The 27,109-nt window shown below is 40.0% G+C and overlaps 1 protein-coding gene and 2 non-coding genes across 3 annotated transcripts; 2 read left to right on the top strand and 1 right to left on the bottom strand.

Annotated features, from left to right (window-relative positions):
- Window positions 1–315: 315 nt before the first annotated feature.
- Window positions 316–13,730, bottom strand: LOC146971430 (uncharacterized). The gene is made up of 7 exons (XM_085801765.1): window positions 13,710–13,730; window positions 11,781–12,457; window positions 11,177–11,222; window positions 10,720–10,811; window positions 1,260–1,370; window positions 859–1,126; window positions 316–525 (listed from the first exon to the last, which is right to left on the bottom strand). Exons 1-7 carry the CDS (start codon window positions 13,728–13,730, stop codon window positions 316–318), a joined length of 1,425 nt encoding a protein of 474 aa, XP_085657891.1.
- Window positions 13,731–24,362: 10,632 nt separating this feature from the next.
- Window positions 24,363–24,434, top strand: trnah-gug (transfer RNA histidin (anticodon GUG)). Its single transcript has one exon. It is a non-coding gene; the product is annotated as a tRNA-His (tRNA).
- A 1,305-nt stretch (window positions 24,435–25,739) lies between these two features.
- On the top strand, window positions 25,740–25,811 carry trnah-gug (transfer RNA histidin (anticodon GUG)). The gene has a single exon. It is a non-coding gene; the product is annotated as a tRNA-His (tRNA).
- The last annotated feature ends 1,298 nt before the right edge of the window (window positions 25,812–27,109 follow it).

Here is a 27,109-nt window from a genome sequence, read left to right as displayed (position 1 = left end):
CGGGTCGGTCGGTGACTGTGAATAAACCCTGTTTTTAAACGAGCTCGGGTCTCATGCTTTACTACCGGGAGGAGCTACAGCTTTGGTCTGATTTAACTATGCAACTCAGTGCTGTTGCAATTTGTTCGCTATCAGTGCAATATTTTATAATCGTTCCTTCCTTCAGAAATGGTTACAACAGCACTATCAGTGTTAGTAGAGTTAACTGTCTTCAAGGCACAAACAAAAGTTTTCAGAATGTTGTCCATCACAATGGATGTCAAAAACCCAAAAGTGTGTCAAAGTTGTGTTCCATGTAATTGTGATATCTTAACATTACTCTAGCAAACTTTCAACATACTGCAGAGCAGTCAGATAAATGTCAACACCACTGGACTCTGATGGCTGCATGGGGTCAATGAGGTGCTTCATTGTCTCCAGTTGGTCAGGAGTGAGAGGGCTCTCCAGTAGGGCAACATTTACTCCAAGGTCTGGTTGTGGGACCTCCCCACTCTCCTCCCAGTCGATCTCAGGAATGTTCATCTCCTTATTTGTTGAAAGAAAAAAATGAATTAAAACGTATTTATTTTGTCATCTAAGATTTTATGCAGGAAACGTATGACAATAAATGGTTTGTATTATTATATCATATTTTGTCACAGAGTTTCATTGTTCCTTTTCCTCTCTAAGGTTACTACACACAGAATGGTAAAAATGGTGGGACCAAAGAGATCTTAGCACTAATGTTATGATTCAACATGTGACATAAAATACACAGCTTTGTATAATTGTAGGTCATGGAACTTTCATTCAGGCTCATGTGTCGATCAGGCTAACTTTGACCCCTATTAAATTAAAGGTTGTTTGTTTTAATGATACCTCTGGATTTTGAATGCAATTCTGCATCTGGCCAATCTCCCACAGCTGGTTTGGCGTGAGGTTCTGCTCCGTCCTCAGGGGGTGGTTGTCCCATCCTCCATGAAACAAGTCCAAGCTTGATTGGAGACGTGGCAGAAAAACGTAATGGAGACAGAAGAAGTGTGTGATGTTGCTTATGTCAAGGAGACCCTCCTCCTCCAGCAAGTGAAAAAGGTGGTAAAAGACATTGGTTACACCCATCCAAACATCCCGCCAAAGTCTCTCGATTCTGTTGACACAAAATACACCAAAGCACTTAAGCAAAAATAATTCAAGAACCTGCATATATTTTACAGGTTTATAATTTCTTTGTGTTCTTCATTATTTTTATTAGAATATGCAGACACGGACACAAAACATACCGTTGGTTGTGAACACTTTTTCCTGCTATAAAGCAGCCACTCTCTGGTCCACGCACTGAAAACATCAAACGGGCGATGCCAACATTCTCCCCCCCTTGGTCTGCCCGCACTCTAAAGGGAAGATGTTGATAAAAAGTAAACATAGTGATGGCATGACAGTGGTAAAAAAAACAAAAAAAAATTCCCCATTTTGTAATAATTCAGGTTATTAGGGCCACGGGCAATCGCACCGGGCACTGGTCCCAACAGCTATGAAATAGCTGCAGGTGTGGATTTTTTCCTAGTTAGTGTGACTGCTGAAGCAGTCACACTATTGTTCTTCTGTTTGGCCATTTTCTTCCGCCTTTTTACGGTCTTCTTCTAGTCCTTCATACTTTGTGCTATTTCAACAATTCATATATCAAAACGTGCAGCTTTTTTTGAACTTTATCGGCATTACTTTTCTCTTTTTAACTCTTTATACTTTTTAAAATATTTAACTTTTTCTGATTTTTTTCAGCTTTATAATGTGTGTGTGTTGCGTCTAACGAGCAGAGCTAGAGTGGTGCTAGAGTGGAGAGAGGCAAAAAAACATTCTAGAGTTTTTCTGGCTAAACTGTCAGCATGGCCACAAATTAAACTCTAGACAAATTATTTTCTCCAGTTTTGTAGCCACACTTGTCTTCTGGCTAAAATTCTGGTCAAAAATGCAAAGAGACTTAGATAATAATTTAAAATATTTTTTAAATGCAGCCAGGGAGCTCTCTGCTCTCATACAGCTCAATGCATTTTTTTCACAGCAGCAGGAGAAGGAGCTCAACTTTGTAACTTGCTGTTAAGTGCTTTTTAAATCATTTTAATTCACCAAAAAATAGTCACAGGTCACAAAAAAAGTCCTCTCCTTACTTGGTGTGGCTAATTTATACTCACTTCTCCTTATTTTAAGCATCATTGAAAAATCTCACATTCATCAAAGTCTCAACCTCTTTTATTCACAACTCTGTCTGTAGTCCAGTTGGTAAGGTGTCCGCTTGCCAACCCCAAGGTCACTAGTTCGAATCCAGGCTGAGCAATCTTGTTATGTTATGTTGAATTCTGCTCCCCTCCATCACCCTCAATTGGTTACAGGTGGTCGTCAAGAGACGCATTAATTGCTAGTGCCACCATTTGCAGCACATCATCAAATTACAATGGCAACAAGCTTAATTCTGTGCTCTCTGTGGCGAAGTGGCAGAGTAAAGGTTTACTGATCATGAGGTCATGGATTCGATTCCTGCCTCATTCATGTTGTACTTTCTGCTAGAGACTTCATTCAAATTCTGATTTGTAGACAAACTTCTAATGGCTCATTTATGATGCTTTTATAAAGACCCACTCCCGTGAAAATCGTGTTTTTTTGAGCTTTTCACATGTTCCTGTGGCATTTTTCTTGTGTTAGAGCACATATCAGCAGAAAAGGAAGTGCAAAATTGCATTTCTGAGTTTTTCTGCCTTCAAACTGCTGTGAACCAATGGCAGACTCAAACTGGCAGTTTCAGGGAGACTGGAGCTGATGTGTCACAGCTCCAGGGGAGGGCACTAGTGCTACAAGCTGCCGCCCCGTTCTTCATCTGGCTCAGAGGTGAAAGGCTTGACAGCTCAGTGTAGCTGTCAAGGTATAATAGGTATAGCTCACCTGGTAGAGCAGCTATCACTGTGAGCAAGGACTATGCTCCAGTCTGTGATCGAATCCCAGTGTAGAGTTTTACACTAAATGCGCTGAATCTGTAATTATACAATGTCCAGCTGTCAGCAACCGGGGGGCAAAGTCAAAGTCTTCTGACCATGAGATTGTGGGTTCAATTCCTACCTTGGTCAACCATTTGTATGGTCATCACTGCTTGCACTATTTTTTACAAAAGTGTCCTCTACTTACTTGTTGTGGTTAATTTCTGCACTTTCCTTACTTTTTTTTTTAAGCAGAAGCCAGTGATCCTCTTATCAAAGGTTTTCTTTACCCCTCACATACTGTCTCTGTCTGTAGCCTAGTGGTTAGCTTGCTGGTCTGAAGACCTGAGGGTTGCTGGTTCAAATCTTGCCTCAACAACAATTATAGTGAATTATTTTCCCAGTTGTCCTCTGTTGACTTCTGATAACTTGCTTCATGTTGAAACTGCTGCTCTCAGCCTGAAATTCACAGAAATTTTCATTCTAAGTCATTCAAGCTTGACTCTCAAGCTTTCTTGATGTTGACAGTGTGCAGATCATTAACAGACAACAGTCTCTGCAACTGGGTGCGCACCGTGGCCTAGAGGCAGAGTGGAAGTCTAATGACCATGAGGTTGTGGGTTCGATTCCGACCTTGGTCAAATAGTGGTGATCACTGCTTGCACTATTTGCTAATTCTGCAACAGCGTTCAGTTGCTATCAGCAGTCACACCATTTCCATTCTTGGAAATGCTTTTTCTAGTTAGTGTGACTGCTGAAGCAGTCACACTATTGTTCTTCTGTTTGGCCATTTTCTTCCGCCTTTTTACGGTCTTCTTCTAGTCCTTCATACTTTGTGCTATTTCAACAATTCATATATCAAAACGTGCAGCTTTTTTTGAACTTTATCGGCATTACTTTTCTCTTTTTAACTATTTATACTTTTTCAAATATTTAACTTTTTCACAAAAAATCTCACATTCATCAAAGTCTCAACCTCTCTTCTTCACAACTCCACTGTAGTGTAGGGGTTAGGGTGGATGTTTGCCACCCCTAAGGTCACTGGTTCGAATCCAAGGGAAGACCTCTTGTTATGTTATGTTGAATTCTGCTCTCCTCCCCCGCCTTCAATTGGTTACAGGTGTTTGTTATCTCCTTGATTACTCGTACCAGTTTTCAGCACATCATCACATTACAATGAATGACAACAGTTTGGAAAGCAGTGTGCTCTCTGTAGCCGAGTGGTAGAGTAAAGGTTTAGTGAACATATGGTCATGGGTTCGATTCCTGCCTCAGTCTTTTCACTTCATTGCTTGACTTTTGATTCCAATTATTCAGCTGTCATTGGACAGTCTTTGATTCCTCATAGTATAAAGCTCATTGTAACTCAGGTTCTCTGTGGCCATATGGTTAGTGCTCAGCCTGAAATTCACAGACATTTTCATTCTAAGTCATTCAAGCTTGACTCTCAAGCTTTCTTGATGTTGACAGTGTGCAGATCATTAACAGACAACAGTCTCTGCAACTGTGTGTGCACTGTGGCCTAGAGGCAGAGTGGAAGTCTAATGACCATGAGGATGTGGGTTCGATTCTGACCTTGGTCAAACATTTGTATGGTGATCACAGCTTGCACTACTTGCTAATTCTGCAACAGCGTTCAGTTGCTGTCAGCAGTCACACCATTTCCATTCTTGGAAATGCTTTTTCTAGTTATTTTTCCACTTCCGGCCAGATTTCGATGTGCTACTAGTCCTGCAACTCGAAGAGTTGCAGGACATATTATATATCAAAACGTGCGTCTTGATCGGGATCGCTGTGCTATTACTTTTCTCAACAGTTTACGAATTTTTCGCGACGTAGTCGCGAAAAACTGCGCAAAAATTTTGCATGTAAGTCAATGGGACGGGCGAAAAAAAAAAGACCGAAAAAGACCAATCATTGGAGTTTAACAAAAGTCTACTGCTCAGGCATACTTTCACCTAGAGACTCCATTTAAACTTTAAACAGTAGACACAAGTCTTGTGTATTGTCGTATTACTCCACGTTTTGATAGGTCATATAGTTTTTGATCAATCCCTGATCAATGACCATGATCATTTTTGGAGAAATTATGAGATTATAATGGGTGTGTATTGCATAGAATGTTCGTGTCAGAGTGCGTGACATCATCGGTTAGAGTGGGAGAGAGTGAAGAAACATTCTGTATTTTTTCTGGATAAACTGTGAGCACGGCCACAATTTACACTCTACAGACATAATTTTTTCAGAATTTGTAAGACAAACTTGTTATCTCTCATGTCATGTGCTCAAAATATCAGAGAGACTTACAGAACTTACAGAATCAGCCTCTGAGTGCGGCCACGTCTGTCTCTGCTCCTCATTGAGTCCAATACAAATATTTTCTGAGAGGAGCAGAACGGCCTGATGTTTTAAAACTGCCAGCGTCGCCAAAATATTTACTGTAGAAACACCAAATCGTACCGAAATTTTCAGTAAGTCCTTAGAGCAACGTTGATCTGTGTTTTGTTCTGATAGGAGTTACCGTTTTGTCATGCTAGGCCTAATTGTGAGACCGGTTTAGAGGCAGAAAATGTCTCTTTTTGTCCACGTTTCTGTCTGTCTCAGCCTGCGGGGGCCCCTATCGCCGTGGTAACCTCTTTGATCCTCAGGCCAGAGCTCGTTAACTTCATAAACAATCCACCTGGCGCTCGTTTAAATGTTTATAAACACAGACACAGCTAAATCAGACTGACACAGGATGCAGCTACTAACTAACTATGTGTCAAGTCAGTCACACACACACACACACAGACTCTAGAGCCAGCTTCATGTGATTACAGTCACACACACACACACACACACACACACACACACACACACACACACACAGACTCTCGAGCCAGCTTCATGTGATTACAGTCACACACACACACACACACAAACACACACACACACACCTTCATGTGATTAAAACACAGTTAACGTGCAACAGAATTTAAACTTAAACCATGATTTAATCTGGTTTTAAAGTTAAACCTTGTTGGTGTCACACTAGGGTTGCCACCTTGGATTTGTGAAAAAAAGGGACCAAATGTGTATTTTATTTATTTTAATTTTATCTTTATTTAAGGAGGACGATGCACGTCCTATGCACGTTAATGAAGATAATACAATGTAATAAAATGTTGCGCTGGGCCGGGCTGGGTCCTGAGTTACCCCAGCCTTGAAATATTTGAGTCCAGCAGCCATGTCCACACACTAAAACAAAGAGAGAGACATCACAGGTGTAAGGAGTTATGCAGTGGAGGATATGAAAAGAGCAAACTTGCCTGGCAAAAACTAAGTTAACTACTAAGTTATCTGGGGTCTCATTTATAACCGTTGCGTACGCACAAAACGGGCCTGAAAATGGCGTACGTGACACGCCAAGGTTGTGATCTATAAAAAACAAACTTGATGGGAGAATGTGCGCAGCTCTAAGCAAACTCTGACCTATGCGTACATATGGTTTGGTCGATCCTTACGAACAGTTTTTTAAATGAGACCCCGGACTGTACTAAGTTGTAGGACTCCCTGTAACCTCTCTTGTACCTTTGTTGTCCTCTTGACACAGGTTGTCTCCTTGGCACAGATGTTCTTGTCTCTGCTGCATTCCTTCTGGTTGGACTCCTTGGTCTGCTGCTGCCATCCTCTACATTAAATATATTATAAATAAAGAAAAAAGAAAAAGATTGAAACATGATTGGATATCCTAATATACTAAGTTGACAGTTCTATCACTCTCTGTTTCCTTGCTTACCCATTTGTCTATCTGTCTCTGATTCTCTCCCTGATAGAGATGGTCTTGACCCTGATACAGATGTTCTTGTCTCTGCTGCATTCCTTCTGGTTGGACTCCTTGGTCTGCTGCTGCCATCTTCTACATTAAATATATATTATGAAAGAAAAAATAAATAGATTGAAACATGATTTGGACATGGAAATATACTAAGTTGACAGTTCTATCACTCTCTATTTCCTTGCTTACCCATTTGTCTATCTGTCTCTGATTCTCTCCCTGATAGAGATGGTCTTGACCCTGATACAGATGTTCTTGTCTCTGCTGCATTCCTTCTGGTTGGACTCCTTGGTCTGCTGCTGCCATCTTCTACATTAAATATATATTATGAAAGAAAAAATAAATAGATTGAAACATGATTGGACATGGAAATATACTAAGTTGACAGTTCTATCACTCTCTATTTCCTTGCTTACCCATTTGTCTATCTGTCTCTGATTCTCTCCCTGATAGAGATGGTCTTGACCCTGATACAGATGTTCTTGTCTCTGCTGCATTCCTTCTGGTTGGACTCCTTGGTCTGCTGCTGCCATCCTCTACATTAAATATATATTATAAATAAAGAAAAAAGAAACAGATTGAAACATGATTGGACATCCTAATATACTAAGTTGACAGTTCTATCACTCTCTATTTCCTTGCTTACCCATTTGTCTATCTGTCTCTGATTCTCTCCCTGATAGAGATGCTCTTGACCCTGATAGAGATGTTCTTGTCTCTGCTGCATTCCTTCTGGTTGGACTCCTTGGTCTGCTGCTGCCATCCTCTACATTAAATATATATTATAAATAAAGAAAAAAGAAACAGATTGAAACATGATTGGACATCCTAATATACTAAGTTGACAGTTCTATCCATCTCTGTTTCCTTGCTTACCCATTTGTCTATCTGTCTCTGATTCTCTCCCTGATAGAGATGCTCTTGACCCTGACACAGATGTTCTTGTCTCTGCTGCATTCCTTCTGGTTGGACTCCTTGGTCTGCTGCTGCCATCCTCTACATTATAAATAAAGAAAAAATAAATAGATTGAAACATGATTGGACATGCAAATATACTAAGTTGACAGTTCTATCACTCTCTATTTCCTTGCTTACCCATTTGTCTATCTGTCTCTGATTCTCTCCCTGATAGAGATGCTCTTGACCCTGACACAGATGCTCCTGACCCTGACAAAGATGCACTTGACCCTGCGCACACTCTGGCCTCATTTGTCTGCTGCTGTCCCTTTCTATTTTGAATACAAATTTTAAAAAACACAGATGAAAACATGATTGGATCAATTTGTATTATAATACAGTATAAACAACATTTTGACTTAATGAATTTGGTCTCCCACTCACCTATTTTTCCATCTGTATTTGGCATCCCCTTTTGCTGCCTCAGTAGTCCATGCTGTTTCTCGACAAATGCTTTGAACTCCAAGCATGATACCTTAAAGTTTAGTCTGACTTGAAGTTCTGCTTTCACCAAGCCCACTGACATCCTGTTCCTCTTGTCTGACCAGACATCTTCCATGTGGCTAAACACACGCTCAGCATAAGCATTACTGACTGGTACAGAAAACACAAAAGATACCACTTTATACAGTTCAGTTGCAGCTTTCTCCTTCTTGAAAAAAAACGCCCATTTCTTGTCTGGTGCCAGGTCTTCTGGGATGAATTCAAATACACTGTTCAGTACAGTGTAGTCCTGGTACAGTTGATCTTGGTCTATTTGCAGAGCTAGTTTGTTGATCAGTCCTTCCAGTGCATCCCACTCCATTGGGCCACTTAGTTGTAGACAACTAGTGTGAGACAAAACTGGGTCATTAAAATCAAAGTTGGCCTCCAGATACTGAACTGCTCTCTCAAAGAAGCAGTCAGCAGTTTTTCAAACTTTTTTTGTTCTCGTTCACTCAGTTTACGGGTTGCTTGTTTTGTTTTGTGGCAATAAAACTTGTCTGCCCGGCGCAACCTTAATTGCCTACGCAGTCGACTCATCACTTCATGCACATCGAGTAGAGTAGCAGTCTCATTTTCCAACTTGAGTATTGCACAATTAAACTCTTGCATGACGTTGTGGAGAAACAGCAGGACACACTCACACACTGTCACCTCATCATCATCACTGCTGTTGGCGTCAGCATCAGGACCACTTTTGCAAAAAGCCTTCCAAATAATGTCAGGACAGTCCGCTCTTCCAGTGACAAAAAATAACATTTAAGGCCAGGCCAACATTCCAAGATCCGCTGAATTGCAGGCAACAGAGATAACCAACGGGTTGGTACATGCCTCAGTATCTCTTTGTACTGTATTGAAGTAACTTGCAAAACTCCTTCAGAGAGTCTGCTCGTTTAGCTGAGCATGAGAATTCACTGTAGATTTTTAAGACAAGAGCTTCAGCATCATAACCTGCAGCGCTGAGAATTCTATTTGCATTTTTCAGAGTGTTGTGGACCAAGTGACATTTGCAGTTTCCTTCATGATGTGTGGATTGACTTCCTTCAGTTTTTGGAAAACTGAGTTATGCTTGCCGAAATTTACAGATGCATTGTCAGCTCCATATGCACTAATCTGACTTACACGCAGGCCGTTTTTTTCTGTAATATCCACAATTTGCTGATAGATAGCACTGCTGGTTTCATGGGGGTCCTCGTAAAATTCCACCAGCCCACATTTAACACCCTCCTCTGCATGAAAATACTGAACTGTATATGGATACAGTTTTGCGTTGCCCGAGTTTGATGCGTCAGAACAGACAGAAAAATATGGTGCATCTTGCAGTTCTGTGACTAAATGCTCCTGACTGTAAGGAGCTAGGACATTTTGAACTAAAGTCTCACTTTTTGTTCTTCCACATGACATTTTTGTGGCGATACTAGAACCATTAAAGATCTTCGCACTTACTTTATTGCCACAATCCATGGATAAGTAGCTGTGTCCGTGTTTCACTCCATGGTAAACACTGGTGAGCTCTGCCACTGCAATCTTGTCTTCCTCCAGTGAACCTTTTTTGGTCATAAAAGTTGCAATGGCTGCCTGTTTTCGTTTGTTTGATACTACACCTTGGTGCTTTTTTGTTTTTGCGTGGATTTCCAATGCGTTTTTTCCTTCATATTTTACCGATATTTTTGCCGGACACAGAATGCAATGGGCAGAAAAAAGGTCACCCTCAGTCGGCCGAATCCATTCAAACTGCGAACATTTCGCCCAGTCAGGATTGTAACGAGTGTACCTTTTTTTTCGTGCTGGTGGCTTGCATGTACCGTCTCCTTCCTCATCAGTCGTCTCTCCCATTTTAAATAAAACGCCAAAACTTGTGAAAAGCAGAGGAAGCCTTGACGACTCTCACACAACACGGAAGAGATCAGGAACGTGGCGCGCACCTAGACCTAGGCGCGCAAAGGAGCCGAGGAGGAGGTATCGCGTGATTTGATGCGTGACTTAGGCTACGGGAAGAAAACAGAGACATGTAATGGGAGTCTTGCAAAACGAACGAAACCAAATACAGTTTTTACATCCCCCCCCCAAAAAAAACGGGACAAAACGTGTCCCGGGAGAGATTTAATTTTTTCCGGGACAGCTGATGAAAAAAGAGAACAATTCTGGGAAAAACGGGACGGGTGGCAACACTATGTCACACACACACACACAGACACACACAGACACACACACACACACACACACAACACACACACACACACACACACACACACACACACACACACACACACGCACACACACAGGTAACCTAATGTGGTTACAGCTCCTCCATATCAGTGCTTATAGAAAGATGATCATGTGTCTGTCTGATCAGCTCTGTCTTGACCTTAAGATCGTGGGTTTGATTCCCATGTTGACAGAGATGGCACAACCCGCAGTAGCTCCCGTGGCCCATTCAAAATTTCCCGAGAGGAAATTTTCTAGTTATACATTTATTATTACGATAACACATCTGGCATTAAGTTGAAAATGTACCTCAGTGGATAGCCATGTTCCTGCACAGCCTGGCAGAAAAAGGCTAAGTTACTGTCAGACCTGTTGTTGTCTGCGACCTTCAAGTACATTATCTGAAATGTAAAGTAAAAAGTACTGAATTAGTGAACTTAAAACAAACAAGACTATAAAGAACTTACAAAAAAGTAACAAACACAGTAAAACTGCCATTCTAATTGGATGAAATAAGAAAGGACATGTTCTCAATTTTCACTGATATTCATCTTGGGGAGGGTTTCTTGCTTCAGTATTTTGGAAATATGTTGATACTCCATTTACTAAAATTTTTAGGGCCTCTCAACTAGAAATATTTTTTTACAGTCACTTTTGTGACCGATGGGATTAAATGGGTAAATTTAGATACATTTGGATTCATGGGTACAATGTCTGTGCTTAAACATTCAACATCTCATAACATGAAACAGAACAAAACCTTTACCTTCCAGGAGAAGCCATCGATGGCACCAAAAATGACCATGTTGTATCTGATGGATGAAATAATACAGAAGTCAGCTGGTTAAGGTCAATAACAGTGTCTCTCAGGTAAAAACATATTTTATATACAGTCTATGGTAAAAACCAAAAGCATGGCTGCTTATCTATCTAAAAGGATCATCACTTTAATGTAACATTATGTGTAACATGTTATGTCAAAATGTCATAAGTAAAAGAATGTTATATCAAAATGCAAAAAAAAAAGAGAGAGAGAGAAAAAGCAAAAAGAAAAGATTATGATAAAGATTTTTATTCTGTGGGTAATGGGGGCGGGACTAGACCAGCTTTTGCTTCTCCCGCTTTCCCTTTCGGCCATGTGTATTGTATTATTTGAACTAAGATGAAGTGTGATGATGATGATTTAAATTGACATGCCCAAAATAAACAAATTGATTGATTGATTGATTGAATGATTGATTGATTGATTGATTGATTGATTGATTGATTGATTGATTGATTGATTGATTGATTGATTGATTGATTGATTGGTAACAACATGTTTGCAACAAGACACCTGTATGAAATAACACAAAAAGAACATATTTTACCTGATTAGCTTGTAATTTGTGTCTATATGCACAAGGTACTTTGAACATGGCACAGAGTAGGTCCTCCTGACCACACAACCTAGTTGTGTCATTCTCTCCAGTACGCCAAGGCTGTCAACACGGTGCATTGCTGCTCTCACTCGATCCCATTGCACTCGATGACCCATACCTTCCAGGATGCCCTTTACAGAGCGGTAGCCTGAATGTGGAGCCCAGTTTTTTATTTGCAAAACAAGAGCATCAAGCTCTGGGTCAGTACAGGCACTGTACAGTCCTCTGATAGATATGTTATTTTCTGCCATTCGCCTGTACAGTGTAGCACGAGAAATCCCCAGAAAACTTGAAATGCTTGCCATCGGGAGTCCAAACTCCACCAGGTGCTGCAGGTACTCTCTGGATATAGATATTCTTGGTCTGCCTTTTACCTGTGTGTTTTCGTACTCGATTGGTGGGGGAGGAGGATGTTGGCACGGTCTTTGATTTTGCAGTGCACGGCTCAACTCTGACAATGTGTCAATAACCTCCTGGGACACAGGTACATGTTGAGCAACAATGTCAAGAAAGACCATTTCTTGTGCACAAACAAATTCAAGATAATCTGGATCAAGAGGTGCCTGCTGGAGAGCACGTGACACCCTGGTGTATAGTCTCTCCGTGATTTGTTGTCTTAATGTTTCCTGCAAAAGAAAATATGTTTGAAAGTGATGCTGATAAACAATGGTTTAATCTTTTCAACAACAACAGAGAAACAACAACATTTATTTATTCATCCATCCAACACAGATAGATTGATTTATTATTACTGGTAGCAGTATTGCCAGTTGTCCCTCTCTATACAAAATGGCTTTCACACAGTTGAGCTGACACTGCTGACTTGGATCATCAGAACAGATATGTGATTTTCAGCCTTCTTCTATTTAGCCTACCCTTCAATAGCAGGGGTGGGGGCGGGCATGTCCTGACAGCTGAGATATTACAGTCAGGTATTGTTCAGCCTCTATTAAATATAAAGGGATGGTGGGATGGAAAGGCGTCTACATTGAAAATATTAATTTTGTGTCGGACCTATTTGTTACTTTAGTAATACTTAATCACTTATTATGTAGTTATTTTTTGTGGTTTAGTTTTGGGGAATACACCTTTAGTTTGCTTATGACATTTAGTATTGAGTCAGTTAATTTGGGTATTTAACTATGCTTTTATTTTGAAGGTACTGTGTAGCTGTAGCTGTAGCGCACTGGGTGAGTTTACATAGCCTACTATATGGTAGGCAGACACAGGTGAGCCACAGAATAAACCAAATAAAATTAATTTCTTGACTGGACAATGGACCACCTCCTGCGTAAATTCACTATGGCCGTTTGATTTGATTTTGTTTTATTATAGTTTTGATTTATTTATTTATTTTAATCACTGAGGACAAACAGCCACTACAACTTGTGTGCGTGACATCTGAACGCCCCTAGGTCTGCACACAACTTTTTTTCCTCCACCATTCCATATCAAAATCTGGCACAGCATTAACCAGGAACAGGTGACCCAATTACGTAAAATAACGTAAATAAGCCTTAGTAGACTGCACCGACTATCATGGCCTGCATGTTTGCAAATGACAAAACAAACATAGCTTAATGTATTTGAAACCATGACATTTCAATCATTAGGGGAGACCAGGGATGGTTGTAACAGCATCGCTTAATTAATACAACATTAGATGTGATCAATACCGTCACTCCCTGACATTGCATGTAAATTAGCATAATAACAAAGAAACTAATAACAAGCCTAGGCTACATTTAAGTTGAATTTGGTAACTTGTATGAAAGAACAGGTTCTTAGGTAAAATACAGTATGAGTTATCTCATCAATGCTTTATCCCCGGTCTCCCCTTAAAGCAACACAAAGAGGGTAGCCTAGGCCTATACATACCCATCCTACTGTCGCTTCCATTTCGGCAGTGCTCTTCTTTGCTGTCTCTTCGGCTAATAGATTTCACTTCTGTGACTTCGGCGGTGTAGTTCAAAGCCAACTGTAAATCCAGCCGTTTATTGATTTTTCTTTTAAATAAGTGCTTTTATTTTGAAATTAATAAAAACCGTAAGTAACGCCGGTTACGCTTCACACTGACCGAGATATTAAACGTTAATGAGTTGTTATGTTTGAGGTGAGCACCTACACCTTCCACGTGATCATCTACTCAGCAGGGTCAGACAGGGTGTGTGTGGGTAAAACCTGCTACAAGTTTAAATAGCCAATGAATACACGTTTACTTGTAGTGGAATTTTTAAAGACTGCACTGAACCCATGTGCTAATTGTTTACCTGATGAAGGTCCTGACCAAAAGCTTATTCATTAAAATACTGAAACTGGACAGATTTGTCCATAATTGCATCATTCCACAGCTAGTAGCAAAGTGTGTCTACAGCCCCAATTCTTATGTCATATCACATGCCACCAAACCATCTGAGGGCAAAGGATGTTTCTGTGGGTTGTCTGTCCTGCATAATGATTTCAGACTAGAGTGCAAGTCAGGAATCTGTAAAAGACAGTACAAGTTTTTTGAAACCTGATGTAGAAGCCAAAATATATTTTTGCCTGCCATTTTGCTTTAGGTTTACGCAATTGTGTTGACACGGAGAGGGGGCGGTTATTTTCTTTTACTTATTGTGTGTGGTGGCAGGAGTTTTTAACACAAAGAGAGAGATAGAAGCTCAGTATTTGTTGACCATCAATTCACTTTACCATCTCACCATTATAGTTATTATTATTATTTAGTGAAAGGGCATGTATTATTTCCCCCTTTTTCTATAACTGCTTGTTGTCTCTTTTTGATTTTTGTTACAGTAAACACTTTAAACGGATCATGGACACTTGGAGTTTTTGGACATGTTACAAAAGAGCTTTAAGTTCCTAAGCTTCAGCCGCAACACCTGACACCACATCATGTCAACTTGAAATGTGGCAACTATGTGTGAGAAATAAATAATCAAAAGTGGGAAAAAAGAACACAGTGTAAGTTTGAAGTGTTTTATTTAACACAGAGCACACTTGGGTCATACACATGCTTGTGTAATGAAAGCAAACACAAAACAGTAGAATAGAACTCATTACTTGTCAGTAATTATTTAATTGATGAAAATAACCCACTGACTAAACCCTTCAAAATGTTTTAGCCTAAAGGAACAACTGAGGAGGCCAAATTTGTCAGTGTCCAGTACACAGGGACTATTTTGTCTAAATGCATTAGACTTTGGGTGCTCAGCTTCACACATTTGAATTCCTACTGTACTTTGAAGTATAGTGTACCAGTTTCTAGCCTCGACAATAACTCTCTCTACATGGATCTATACTGATGCAAGTCCTTGTGTGGACACCAAATACACTGTCCCTTTGGCAAAGGATGGGATCTTAGGCTCAGCATTGTACAGACCAACTGAATCTTTCACATCATCTATCAGCTCTTGGCTTTTCAATTAAAAATTAAAAGCAGTCAATAATACAGGCACATCTACAAACGACCTGTCTAAATACCTTGGGCATTGATAGCTGGATCTCTTCTCGATTTGGCCAAAACATGAGTGCAGTGCCTTGCATGTAACACTTCAATGGTGTTACAAAGGTTCTGCTGGCAGTTGTAATTGAGAACCTAAAAAGACAACTGAGCATTGAAAGGGGAAGGTTCATTTTCAGCCTCATAACAGTTGTGAACCAGTATGTAGAAATGATATCACAAATGTTAAAACTACTTGTAGCTTCGAAAATGTGGGGATTGCAGTCATTCTCTTCACTTTTTCATCATGACTTTCAAAACACAATTCATCAAATGTTCCTGATTTACTAATGGCAAGGCAAGGGAAGGCAATTTTATTTGTATAGCCTGTTTTTACAAACAGTTTGTCTCAAAGGGCTTTACATCCCATCATAACAACATCCTCTGTCCTTAGACCCTCACATCCACTGAGGAAAAACTCCATGGAAACCCTTTTAACAGGGAAAAACCAGGAGAAACCTCAGGGTGAGCAACAGAGGAGGGATCCTTCACCCAGGACGGACAGACGGGACAGAGATGTTGTTACAGACAAGAAAACAGTTTACAGTTTATGACACAGAATGTAGGAATCATGGAAATGTTAGCAAGAGTTGATGAAGGCAGTCTCTGACCCATGGAGAGAGCTGGTTCCACAGTAAAGGAGCCCGGTAACTGAAGGCTCTACCTCCCAGTCTGTTTTACTGGGAGTCACTAACAGACCTGCATTCTGGGAGCGTGTCTTTAAACCTTCGGTTTTCCTCCCTGAGCTGGTTACATTCTTTCAAACCTTTTCTTGCATGTTCTATTTTGACACTGTTGCTCATCCTCAGCAGGTGGTGTCGGCTCAGTATCAGGCACTGCTGACAACTCTTGGAGGACGTCCACTGCATCTTGCTCTGCCCTCTTGTTCTTCATTCTGTTGTGCTACTCATACCTCTCCATGCCCTTCCCTCTTTTCCTCTTCTTGGTGGCTGGTCTGTGTGTGAGGACAGATGGTACCCAGTCAGGGGACAATAGGTCATCAGATTTGGCACCTATGATATATCAAAAGTAACTTGAATTCAGTCAGAGAACTTAAAATCATATTGTATGAGCATAATAAACACAAAAATAATTTTTAGCATGGCTGTGGGTAATTTGGCATCAGGCTCTGTCTCATTTTATTTATTTCCCAATGAATAATATGCTTGCCAGACGTTACAGGGAATGGATAGCATTCCCATGCAGTATATGGAGCCCAGTGTATACTATGGAGGTGGTGGGCCTGAGAAATTTCAGCAAGTAGTACGAGTAATGGCAGCAACGAACAGTAGTAGCTAGTCAGGGTCAGAGTAGTAGGCTAGTAGTCCGAGTAGCCAAGAATTATTGGGAAAGAAGGAGATTTAAATACCCCGCCTTTGTCAGATGAGGAAACCTTGTTTTCTGATTAATCAGGATTTGTTGTCTTGCTGCAGTAGCTCTGCATTCCTCATATCATGTCATATGTATTCCTGACTAGTTAAACAATCTCTCCCATAAACAACTGCTAACTATCCTTACTAATATTCAAACAGAAAATCAAAATTTTCTTTCATTTTACTGGATGGAATGCTATGAAAACGCTAATAAAAGCAAGGGATCAACTTTATATGCATGGAAAACAAAGAGCATCATTCTAAACACAAGTGTAACATTTTGTCTTGGTGCTATTCAGATTATATAGTAGTGACAGGATTTCCAAACCCCTCCATTTTGAGTTTATTTGCGTTATCAAACGCATCCCGCCAGCTCACTAGCTAACTTGCTTCAACTCATTAAGATCACAGCGTTTGGTCGCCTCGACGACAACAAACCATGTGATACCACGCTAACTAGATAAACGTATGTTTGCTTGAGTGTAATAGAATGTGAAGTTCGTCAAAATTAAATAGTTTACTTTTTCTTTTTTCCTTTTTGTTTGTTCAGCAAATTATTGTGCTGCTGGCTTTCATTTTATTTCCATGCGAGACTCTTCATATTTTTTATTTCGACAGCTGGTGGTTACTTAGCAACCGTGACACGTCAGCTCGTGCCCTTCTGTTTGCCAGCTGTGTGTGTAGTACATAGCCTACTGTGAACAGCTCCGTGTGTTTTTATTAGGCGACTTATCATTTCTTTAACCTAAATTTGAGAAAAAAAACTTAAGTATAAAGCGTTTTGTGTTTGATTTTTCATGTTTTGTAATGTTATTAAGTGCTGTCATATTTAATTTCGTGTGTTTTAGCTGTATTTATCATTTTAACCGTTACTGTCCTAACGGTCAGCTGTTCACCATTCATTCCGATATAGTTTCAGTTTATTTAGGTTTATTTATTGTATTTTATGTATAGGACAGGAGCTGTGCTCGGCGTCACCATTGAGTAACCATCAGCTTTTTCTGTTTGTCAGATACGTTGTGACCTGACTGTAACCTATGTGTGTTGTCTACTACTGACCCGAACCGAAGGAGAGGGTTACATGAGCTAAGTTACTAGTACCTACCTTTGATGAGGCGTTCGATACAAATATAATGTTACCGGTATGTGTATTTGCCATGGATTGCCCTCCCCTGGGAGATCCGCAGTGCGTTTGATAACGCTGATCCACAGGTTTCTCCTCTCTGGGTTGTGCACGCGACCGCACAGCAACTGTTCGTTCTTTAGCCAAAGACGGTTAGCTTGTCCTCTTCTTCTTTTTCTTCTTCTTCTTCTAGGATTCAGGGCAGGCTTGGCACAGGGCAGGCACCTTAGCGGGCAGGCCCTCCTAGAGTGCCTATAGAGAGAGAGTGGCGCCACCTCCGTTCACTGCAATGGTTCAGTTTTTTCACAGCAATGGCGGCGCATGGAGCCCCTCAAAAGTTCCCGGAAGTTAGCATAAGCTAACCGCCGCTCAATGTATTCCAATGGAGCAGCTGGTCGGAGCAGCACTTGTTCAAGGTAAAATGTTTTAAAAATGGCATTTTCATATCAGTAGTGCATCTGAATTAAATCGACATGAGTAATTAAGTATGTTGGCGGATTATCCCCGTCTAAATTTGAATATTTAGAGAATATTAACAGATAAAAGTTTAGGCTAGCACTCTGGCTAACGATAGCAACACATGCAACAGGCTGCTAAATGTAATTCTGTTCTCTAAATATAACTTAATCCAACGCTGTCAATTGTCAGACTAGTAGCGAGGTTAATGTAATGTGATTGCAGTTAAACATAAAATTAATATCATTGAGGCTGCAGAAAGATGGGTGAAGTTTATGATATGAGGACTGGACTGCTGTCTCAAACATGGGAAAATGTTCTGATTTGCTAATTTATTTGTTAAACCACTGACTGATTAAAATACACATCTAGCCATGGCATGTTCTCAAGTAATCATACTAACCATTATATAAACTATTGGTCATATTATTTGATACACCTGTGCAACATCATGCAGTGCAGTATACCAGCCGTGCCATAAATTCTGCTTTCATAAATTTTATACATGTTCAGTTTTTGTTGACATCAGAAAAGTAGTGTTCATTGTACTTTATGTTATTTGTTGAGATCATTGTGTGTTGGACTGCATTATCTCAACAATTGTTGCTCATTTTTTGCCTTAAAGTATTTTAATGGAGAGGAACACTGTTGAATGTAATGCACCCCAGCACAGCAGCATCCACTATGACTCCCGTAAATAAACAGCAACTAGTGACTAGTGATCACCTTTTTGACTATGTCAGCTATAACTAGAAATATATATTTTTATAAATGAAGAATGTATGGGCCAGAGCAATATATAGTTAATCAATAATCATAGACATTGATGCTGTACATCAGGAGAACTGACAAGTAAGGACCAATGATCTTATAGCTCAGGAGTGATGATGACAAGGATGTAACATGTCTCTTATGTGTTAACTGTTTCACCAGATGTGGGACAACAGCCATGAAGAAGAAATGCCTGTCTGGTGTTGCTGGATGTGTCACCTATGTTTTATTCGACCCCAAAGGATTTCCACATGGCCTGCTTAGGGCTACCCATGTCGGTGGTGACATTTATTACATGTAGCCCAATGGATTCTGCCCTCTGTTGTCGTTGCTACTGTTTTAGGAGCTGTGATTCTGTGATTCTTCTTGCATTGTTTTTCCTGTTCTGCTCTGTTAATTAAAAAAATATTAAACTTCCCAGTGGCGTGGTATTTGAAAGTGTGTGAAAGAGCAAATTGTTTGAATATGATTACCTCACATATTTTTTTGTTGTTGAAATCTAGGTGTTTAAATTGCTCCTTCTGACTTTAGCCAGCCATGCTTTTCTCCTGTCCCTGTGTTTGGGGAAGCCATACATGTGCAGGCCTTTCTCCAAGCGACTGGAGCATCCCCGTGCAGCACAGCATACCATGGTGAAGACTATATTCAAGGACAACACAGCGGAAAGGACGCAAACAGCTTGACATGCTGATCTGTTTGACTTCTGTAGATCTGTTTTTAAGGAATTTATTGTGATATTAAGTGCACTGGGTAAAACATGACTCTGTGTTTTATTATGCATCACTGAGTACAGTAAGTTTGGGATAAGTATACAGTTAACAAATAGTGATAAAATTCCATATATTTGCAATGAATTAAAATTAAACTTTAATTTATTTGCCATGGATTTTCTATTAGAGTTATCATCATAATGCTGTTGTGTAGTCAATTGTCAAATCATAGTCACTTGTTACTCTGCCTCAACCAAGTCTGAAAGTAAAAAAAAAGAGGAAATATTACAGTTTTTTTTTTTTTTTTTAAGTATATTTTTCGGCTTTTTTTGCCTTTATTTGATAGTGATGACAGTAGAGATAGACAGGAAATGGGGAGGCAGAGAGAGGGGGAATGACACGCAGGAAAGGTCTGCCCGACGCGGGATTCGAACCGGGGACGCCTGCGGCGAGGACTGTAGCCTCTACATGGGGCGGCCGCTCTACCCACTGCGCCACGCACCGCCCCGGAAATATTACAGTTTTATTGCTATCAACAACAGTAAGGGTTTAGTCAAGTTAACAGAGTTCAAAGCAACACAAGCATAGCCTAATAAGAAGAATAGTTAACAAATAGTGATAGAATTACATGTATTTACAATGAATTCAAATCAAATTTTAGCATTTGCATGGATTTCCTATTTGAACACATCATTATGCAGTTGTGAGTCCAGACATGTTGTGAGTGACCTGTCAGTTTGCCTCATTCAAGTCTGAAAGTTTGATAAAAACAGAGAAAATGCTACGATTTTGTTGCTGTTGATGACTGTAGGGGTTAAGTAAACTTAACACAGTTAAAAGTAATTAACACAAGCATATAAATACCGCAAAACAAAGCATTTATTGACCGTTATTTAGCAATTATCGGGGTTTTCCTATTGCTTTCAATTGCCCGCCAAGCACTTCGGGAACTTTCTGAGGCTACATGGACCACGTGATCGGCCAGCATTTTGAACTTCCATTGTCGCCACTCTCTCTCTATAGGCACTCTAGGCCCTCCGAGCAATACATCCATGCCTCCGAGAGGGGCGTTAAACCATTCAGCCACTTGAAAACACTGCCACCCAGTGGTGAGGAGGGTGGGCCATTTGTGAATCATGACCTATTTGTTTGTGGATCTGTGTGGATCTCGACAAGAATGTCTCAGAAATACGTCATCGAGGAAAGAGATGCGTGTGTGTGATTGGTGATCCACAAATGCTGAATCAGACTTCACAAGCAGAATTTTCCGTTTTTGCAAATGTCATTTTTTTACGAATGATTTTTATTTTATTTACAAATACACATTTATTTGTAAAAACCAACACACAAGTTACAAATCCTAACTTTGTGTTTGTGGAAGGAATATTTACACGCATAGAACAACACTGCCACCTAATGGTGAGGAGGGCGGGCCATTTGTGAATCACGACCTATTTGTTTGTGGATCTGTGTGAATCTCGTCAAGAACGTCTCAGAAATACGTAATTGAGGAAAGAGATGCGTGTGTGCGATTGGTAATTTACAAATGATGAATCAGACTTCACAAGCAGAATTTTCCGTTTCACAAATATAAATTTATATATTTACAAATACAAATTTTATTTACAAATACACATGTATTTGTAAAAACCAAAATACAAGTTACAAATTCGAAATTTGTATTTGTGGATAGCAAAACGCGTGTGCAAACCAAGGAACATTTGTATATCACCTTCTGTGCGTTTACAGATATTTATGAGACAAAAATAACTCCATACATTTTAAGGCCTAATTAATATGATAAGAAGAAAAATACTGAATTTGGTTTACCCGGTCTTTAATAAAGTGACGCATTAACAGTGGGAATTAAAATACTTTCTCGAGATAAGCTAGTAGCAGTCTTCTTCGTTAGTTTTCATTCAGCTACTCGCCAACACTGCCCCTCCTGGTGAGGAGAGCGGCCCTTTGTGAACATTTACATTAAACACAATGTTCAACATTTCATCTGTGGTGTTTCTTTGGTAAAATACAGTACACAGAAACTTGTTCCACCCATTTGCTGTTCTACAAAGTTTCACTGGTATTAGTAGATGGTTAACAAACTATTAACAACTGATCTGTAAAGTGTGAGTCAATATATTAGTTATTAGCTTATGTATGTAACTGGGACGTTATTCTAAAGTTGCAACTATTCCTCATTTACTAACAGTTAATTCATTCATTCATTCATCACCTTTATTTATTCAGGGGGGCCAATTGAGAGCAAGCTCTCATTTCCAATGGCGCCCTGATTACAGCACAATACAAATCAATACCAGTTAAACACATTACAATACATATCCCTAATATATACATTCAACATTCAACATAGCACATTGTGAATTTAAGAAGCACATGTACATTCAGAATACATAAGATCAACAAGAATGTTTTTAAAATGATTAAAAGGAATCAGTGAATCCAACTGAAGCTGAGACAGTAAATTATTCCATTTAAAAGGAGCAAAATAAATAAAAGCGAGTTTCCCTACCTCCGTTTTAACAGCTGGGATATTAAGAGCCAGTGGGTTTTGTGTACGAGTGGGATATTTAAAAGATCTGAAGCTCAGTAGGCTAGATAGGTACAGTGGAAGTTTTTTTAGCAGTGACTTATAAATAAACAATATACAGTGTTGCTCCCTTCTTAGGGCTAGGGAAGTCCAACCCACATTATGATAAAGATGACAATGATGGGTCATGAACCCATCGCCCGTAACAAATCTAATAGCCGAATGATAAATTGTATCTAGTGGTTTAAGAACAGAGGGAGAAGCATGCATGTAAATAATGTCACCGTAATCTAAAACGGATAAAAATGTAGCATGCACTATCTGCCTTCTACAGTGCTGAGGAAGACAGGATTTATTTCTATAAAAGAATGCCAATAGAGGCTTCAGCTTTTTTAAAAGTTCTGTAACATGTAATTTAAAAGACAATTTATCATCCAGCCATATACCCAAATACTTATAACAAGAAACCCTTTCCAAGGGTGTCCCATCCTCTGTGCCCAGGGTAAAGTTATTTAAGTCAACATTACGTTTTTTTGTTAAAATCATGTACTTTGATTTTCCTGGATTTAAAACTAATTTAAGACTAGTCAGAGTTCTTTGGATATAAGGCACAGTTATAAATCCTTAACAAATTGTTAACTGTTATTTAACAAGTCATTTATAACTGATTTAATAACAGTTTATAAATGGCCTATTAACTATCTATAAGGCATCGTTACAAATCCTTAACAAACTGTTAACAAACACTTAACAAGTAATTAATAACTGATTAATTAACAGTTTACTAATGATCTATTAACTAGTTATAATGGATAGTTATTATAAAGTGTTACCGAAGTGGAGAACTACTAGTGTGTGTAACCTGTTTCAGTGTGTATTACAGTAATGAAGAGATTAAAAGAATAAACGTGTGTGTGAGAGAGTGGAAATATGGTGGAAAATTTTATTTTAACAATAATGTAGTCAGACTTTGTCAGTAGCTACCAAACGAGTCATCATACAAGCTGTGTACACTATTATATGACCTGTCAACATCGATACTATTCAGATGTAGAGTGAAATGTGAAAAAAAGTTCATATTCATTCATGAATTGACGCATAACTTCACCGTAGTCTCATAGTAAACTTCGAACCAATGACGACAGGAATAAAGCTGAGCTAACGTCAACAACAACAACTGTACACAAGAAAATAAATGATAAAACCATCATGTTTAATTGTTTATTCTGCGCGGCGTTTTACTATGAGCGGCTTTTTACTATGAACGCCTTTTTATGAATTACCGGGGGAAAGAAAAAAAGAAGCGGGCTAACGTTAACCGGTGACAGATCGGTATCGTACGGCGCTGTCACGGCAGTGTCATAACGTTAACTTTATCACACATGTATATTATCAAAAAACAATACTAAGTTAATTCATAGTTCAGTCCGTATTTACACAAAACCCGTTTGACAGAGACAAATCGTAGGCTACCGAGTGAATGAATGAATAGCGAACAGTAAAGTTTGAATGAGCGCGGAACATAAACCCGGTGATATGACAGTAAACTCATACTGTAGTGTTACATTTATATATTAAAAAACATCATCTTACCTTTGATAAATGTACTCTTACGTGAAATTCTCGGCTGTGTCTGTGGGCTCGACTGGTCTCCAACAGAAGTCAGCGTAGAATGAATGACAGCTCATAGAAAACAATGTAAGTGATTGGGAACAGCGCCACCAGGACATAGTGGCCATAAATATATTACATCCGTAGTGGTTTAGCACTACCATAGAGAATGAATGAGAAACGGTTTAGGGATTTTAGCTAAACAATTCCCGGCCTCCGCGCGGGAGGCCCGGGTTCGATTCCCGGCCAATGTAAAGAACCTTTTCCTTTGCCTGGGTTTGAATCCCCAACAGCTCAACCCACTCCACATTACCATATCATCCTAGTGGGTTAGGGTTAGGGTTCACAATATCTTTTTCGGGCATTTGGCCTTTTATTGACAACGACACAGTGGTGATGCACAGATGCACAGATGCAACAAACAGTCGACAAACATAGTTGCCGTGATCGTATAGTGGTTAGTACTCTGCGTTGTGGCCGCAGCAACCCCGGTTCGAATCCGGGTCACGGCAACTTTGTACAGACTACGGATCAGAAGATTCCAGGTTTGACTCCTGGCTAGCTCGGTCAACCCTTTAACTGGTCACATGTCTGTCAATAACTTAATCAAATAGAAATCTCAAACCCGTTACAATGTAAACCAAAATAAGCAAGCAAAGCAAATAGTGGCATAGTTGTGGCCACAGGAAGCCACCAAAGTAACATTAAAGCAGAAGTAAGTGATATTTGTGTTAATATAAGTCTTAAATAGTTGTATCTTCCGACAGCAATCACTTCTATAGAGTGTTTGGTCTGAAACACGGGTCTGTCAGTCACTCTGCTCTGCTCTGAGCCCAGGAGAAAACTTTTATCGTATCCTACAGTTTTTATCCAATGAGGAGAGAGAACGGCATGCAGGGGCAGTCCTCTCTGTGTGTGCAGCCAAGGGACGCCGTGAATGTGGCGACGTAGGGACGAGGACTGTTATGGTGCGTTCCAGGAAACTCGTATTTTTCCGACCGTGAAGTGGTACCAGTTCGATCTGGTACAAGTTCACCGGTCAGAAGTTACGAGTGGCCGTTATAGTGACTTTCACCGGTAAAACAGGTCGGAAAAACACGAGTGGGTTGCCTGGAACGCTACAAAGTCGTAAGTTGTGACTTGAAGCTGTAATTTACGATTTCAAAAGCCTGCCTGGAACGCAGCATTAGCGAAAACGACCGGACCACTTACTTCTGCTTTAACATGATTTGTAGGATATTACTTGACTTTGTGAAACACTGAGGACCGCCCATGGAGACAAAACAAAAGTCAGGAGCTGGTAAATATGCTGGGTCTTCAAACAGGCGCTAAACCTTGTCGCCATGATCGTATAGTGGTTAGTACTCTGCGTTGTGGCCGCAGCAACCCCGGTTCGAATCCGGGTCACGGCAACTTTCCACAGACTGGTTGTTTTACTTCCCGCCTTCTTCGACATTACTGCATACAACTGTTGACCCTCTGTCCTGTGACAACTCAGGTGATCCAACAACCTGGTCCAGTGAGGGCTAGTGGATAACGCGTCTGACTACATATCAGAAGATTCTAGGTTTGACTCCTGGCTAGCTCGGTTAACCCTTTAACTGGTCACATGTCTGTCAATAACTTAACCAATTAGAAATCTCTACCCCTTCGCTATGTAAATCAAAACAAGCAAGCAAAGTAAATAGTTGCATAGTTGTGGCCACAGGAAGCCAACAAAGTAACATGAACTTAATATTTAGGATATGACTGGAGTTAAAACAGAAGTCAGGAGCTGGTAAATATACTGGGTCTTCAAACAGTTGATAATTGTAGTTGCCGTGATCGTATAGTGGTTAGTACTCTGCGTTGTGGCCGCAGCAACCCCGGTTCGAATCCGGGTCACGGCAACTCTGCACAGACCGGTTGTTTTACTTCCTACCGTCCTGTACGTCACTGCATAATATACAACTGTTGACCCTCTGTCCTGTGACAACTCAGGTGATCCAACAACCTGGTCCACTGAGGGCTAGTGGCGCTCCCTGCCGCCTGTGAGTCGAGCTGTGACAGCCAATCACGTTGCCGTATGCTACCAAGAATCTACCAAGAATTTTCGGTCGTGGCCAATCACCGCTCGTATCGCTACCAAGAATTTTAAGGTCGTGGCCAATCACCGCTCGTATCGCTACCAAGAATGGGAGGCGGGCTCTACCAAGAATTGACCAATCAGCGTCAAGCCTCTGGTTACCAGGAGAAGAGGAGAAAAAAAAGGAAAAAAAAAGTCCGTCAGAGCCGACAACGAACCTGCTACTACATTGTGAAAGTAAGTAAATTATATTGTCAGTAAAATTAATTGGCAGACGTATATGTATTTATAATGTTGTTTTGTGATGAATAACCTGTGGCTCGGTAATGTTAACGACCGGCTAATAACGGCAGTTTACTGTTACCTGTCGTGTCGCCATTGCGTTAACGGTTACAGTTTGCTTTTCCAGTAGTGATTTTTACTCTTCCTACTCATATTACCTTTGTGTACATTAAATGTAACGTTAATATCTGGAAAAAATAACATTAACCTGCCTGTTGAGGACATTAGCGAGCTAAATAATTAAATGAATGAACATTCAGTTACAAACAGATTTCCAGTAATGTCACTGTACAGTACAGTAGCAGGCCCACAGGGTCCGACGTCGCGCGGGCGTGAGGAGTAGGCTGTCGGTGATTTTTAATTTTCATACTGATATTACGTTTATGTACATTAAATGTAACGTTAATATCGGAAAAAAGTAACGTTAACCTGCCAGTTGAGGACATTAGCGAGCTAAATAATTAAATGAATGAACATTAGGTTACAAACAGATCTCCAGGAATGTCACTGCACATTGCAGTTACAGTACAGTACAAATTCCGACGCGGGGCGTGTGTGTGTGTGTGTGTGTGGGGGGGGGGGGGGCGTGACGAGGGCTTCTCTATTCTGTTTTATTGTGGTGATATTTACATGTAAATGAATGAATAAAACATTTCTGAGTGATTCTGTGATGTTGGAAAAAATATACATAGACAGAACATAGTATAACTCAAGGTGATTATATAACTGATAGCAATATAATATGCACAGCTGTGTGTGTGTGTGTGTTATCAAATGTTTTGTTCATCTCTTCTTTCATAACTGTGTTATAAACACCTGTTTCTGTTTTCTTTATATTTT

This window comes from Trachurus japonicus, chromosome 16, assembly GCF_045865225.1.
Source record: "Trachurus japonicus isolate A0001 chromosome 16, Traja_1.0".
NCBI lineage: Eukaryota > Metazoa > Chordata > Actinopteri > Carangiformes > Carangidae > Trachurus > Trachurus japonicus.
The sequence above is the reverse complement of the archived record's forward strand: the minus strand, read 5'-3'. Positions and strand labels throughout refer to the sequence as shown.

Bases quoted from the DNA above. Each gene is read 5' to 3' on its own strand.
- LOC146971430 (XM_085801765.1), bottom strand. From the start codon at position 13,730: ATGGAAGCGACAGTAGGATGG. The intron at 10,812-11,176 runs GTAAAGGTTTTG...TTTACATTTCAG, and splicing joins TCGATGGCTTCTCCTGGAAG to ATAATGTACTTGAAGGTCGC. The intron at 526-858 runs GTATCATTAAAA...TCAACAAATAAG, and splicing joins ATTGCATTCAAAATCCAGAG to GAGATGAACATTCCTGAGAT.